The sequence below is a fragment of the Solanum tuberosum genome, unplaced genomic scaffold (genome assembly GCF_000226075.1).
Source record: "Solanum tuberosum cultivar DM 1-3 516 R44 unplaced genomic scaffold, SolTub_3.0 scf00178, whole genome shotgun sequence".
Classification (NCBI taxonomy): Eukaryota; Viridiplantae; Streptophyta; class Magnoliopsida; order Solanales; family Solanaceae; genus Solanum; species Solanum tuberosum.
In genome coordinates this window covers 139656-141646 of record NW_006239102.1, presented here as the reverse complement: position 1 = coordinate 141646, position 1991 = coordinate 139656, and the positions used below count along the sequence as shown (strand labels likewise).

The 1991-nt window shown below is 40.6% G+C and overlaps 1 protein-coding gene across 1 annotated transcript; it reads right to left on the bottom strand.

Moving 5' to 3' along the window:
• Window positions 1–1305: 1305 nt before the first annotated feature.
• LOC107061887 (uncharacterized) lies at window positions 1306–1623 on the bottom strand. The gene has a single exon (XM_015311841.1). It carries the CDS (start codon window positions 1621–1623, stop codon window positions 1306–1308), a length of 318 nt encoding a protein of 105 aa, XP_015167327.1.
• Between the last annotated feature and the right edge of the window lie 368 nt (window positions 1624–1991).

Genomic DNA, 1991 nt, shown 5'->3' with positions numbered 1-1991 from the left:
CTTGGAGAGTTGTTCTTCTTCTTGAAGTTCCAATCTTCTTCAATGGAGTTCTTGAGAAGAGAGAGAGAGTAGAGAGAAGGAGGAACTTTAGGTATAGATCTTTGGGGTTTTGTGTTTTGAGTGATAAAAGTGAGATAAATTTACTTAAAAATCATTATATACACATCCCCAAAATTACCCTAAATACCCCTCACTTAGATGGACTCTTTAATGAAGTGAAATAGATTTCTGAATTTTTGCATTTTAGTCGCGAAACAAGTCCGCGACGCGGAGCTGTTCCCTGAAGATATTTGGAATGAAATTTTGAGACAGTAGAGTCCACGACATGACCGCGTTGCAAACTGAAATTTTTATCCTTGGGGGAGCAAGTGCGCGACGCACATCTATTCCCTCCAAGTGCAATCTGCAAGCTGCCTTGGCAGCTTGCTTGGCTAAGGTTGGGGTCCTCCTCAGGGTCCCTTAGGGTGGCCCCGGGGAGTCGTATTCGAACGTTTTGACCCTAGAAACATATGTTTATCTAGTTTAAACCTTTTCACCAGATTATACCATCATACGACACTCCCAAACCTTCCCAAAACCTAAGGACACACTAGAACACATTCTTCTCTGGTTTCCGGAAGTCGCGGTCGTTTCTTGACGTTTAGACTTCTACTCTTCCAAACCAAGTCAATTACATTAGTTTAGGTTTATAAACATCATTTTAACTATTTTTAAGTCATTATTCATAAGGTGAGGCTCTAACTTAAGTCATAGTATTTCCGGGGTGTTACAATATCCCCCCCTTAGGAACATTCGTCCCCGAATGTCACTTGGTCTTCTTTCTAGGGAGACAACGACTCAAACTAGCAGCACAACAACCAGTCACATCAACAACATCATATCATCATATCATATAGGGATTTAATCCACAACATCACTATGCTCAAAACTCTTACTCACATAAGTATAGGAGGAACTACCTTCTCCATATTCAATGAGCATTGACATATATATTAAGCAATCAACAAGACATTTCTTTAGCGAGACAACATCAAGCATGCTCATAACAACTCTCATGAAGACAAGATCACACAACATCTATCGGTGCAATTTCAATCATGAGAAACAAAATTCATGAAAACTCAATTTACAACTTTAAGCATGAATTTTTCACAAAAAATATGCACATACAAGGAAATCATGTCATAATCATCAACACACATGAATTTCAATTTATACCTAATTAAGAGAGACTACTAAACCTCAACTTTGGCTAAGAGTAGGAGGAAAAAGATGGAATGGTAAGCGGGGACTTCATGGTCGGCCTCAGCCTCCCATGTGCACCCTGACTAGGTGGTTTCTCCATAGGACTTTTACGGAGGCAGCCTCTTTATTCCTCAACTTCTTAACATGACGATTTAAGATTTCAACCGGAACCTCTTCAGTCACCCCTAAACCTTCTAGATGGAGAATGGACACCGGGTCACCTATGCACTTCTTTAACATAGAAATATGGAACACCGGCTGAATCGGGGCCAATTCGATGGGCAATTTCAACTCATAAGCGACCTTTCCGACACGCTTCAAGATCTCATAAGGCCCAACATACCAGGGGCTAAGTTTCCCCTTTTTACCAAACCTCATCACCGCTTTCATGGGTAATATCTTAAAGTAGACCCAATGACCTACTTCAAATTCAAGATCTCTCTTTCTATTATCGGCATAAGACTTTTGCCGACTATGAGCCATTTTCAACCTATCCCTTATAAGTCAAACTTTTTCCATAGCCTCATAGACTACCTCGGGACCAAGAAGAGCAAATTCACCTACTTCAAACCACCCAACCGGAGATCGATACCTTCTACCATAAAGTACTTCAAAGGATACCATAGCAATACTCGAGTGGTAGCTATTGTTGTAGGAAAATTCTATTAAAGGTAGGTGGTCATCCCAATTACCTTTGAAGTCAATGACACACACTCTCAACATGTCCTCTAGGGTTTGGATGGTGC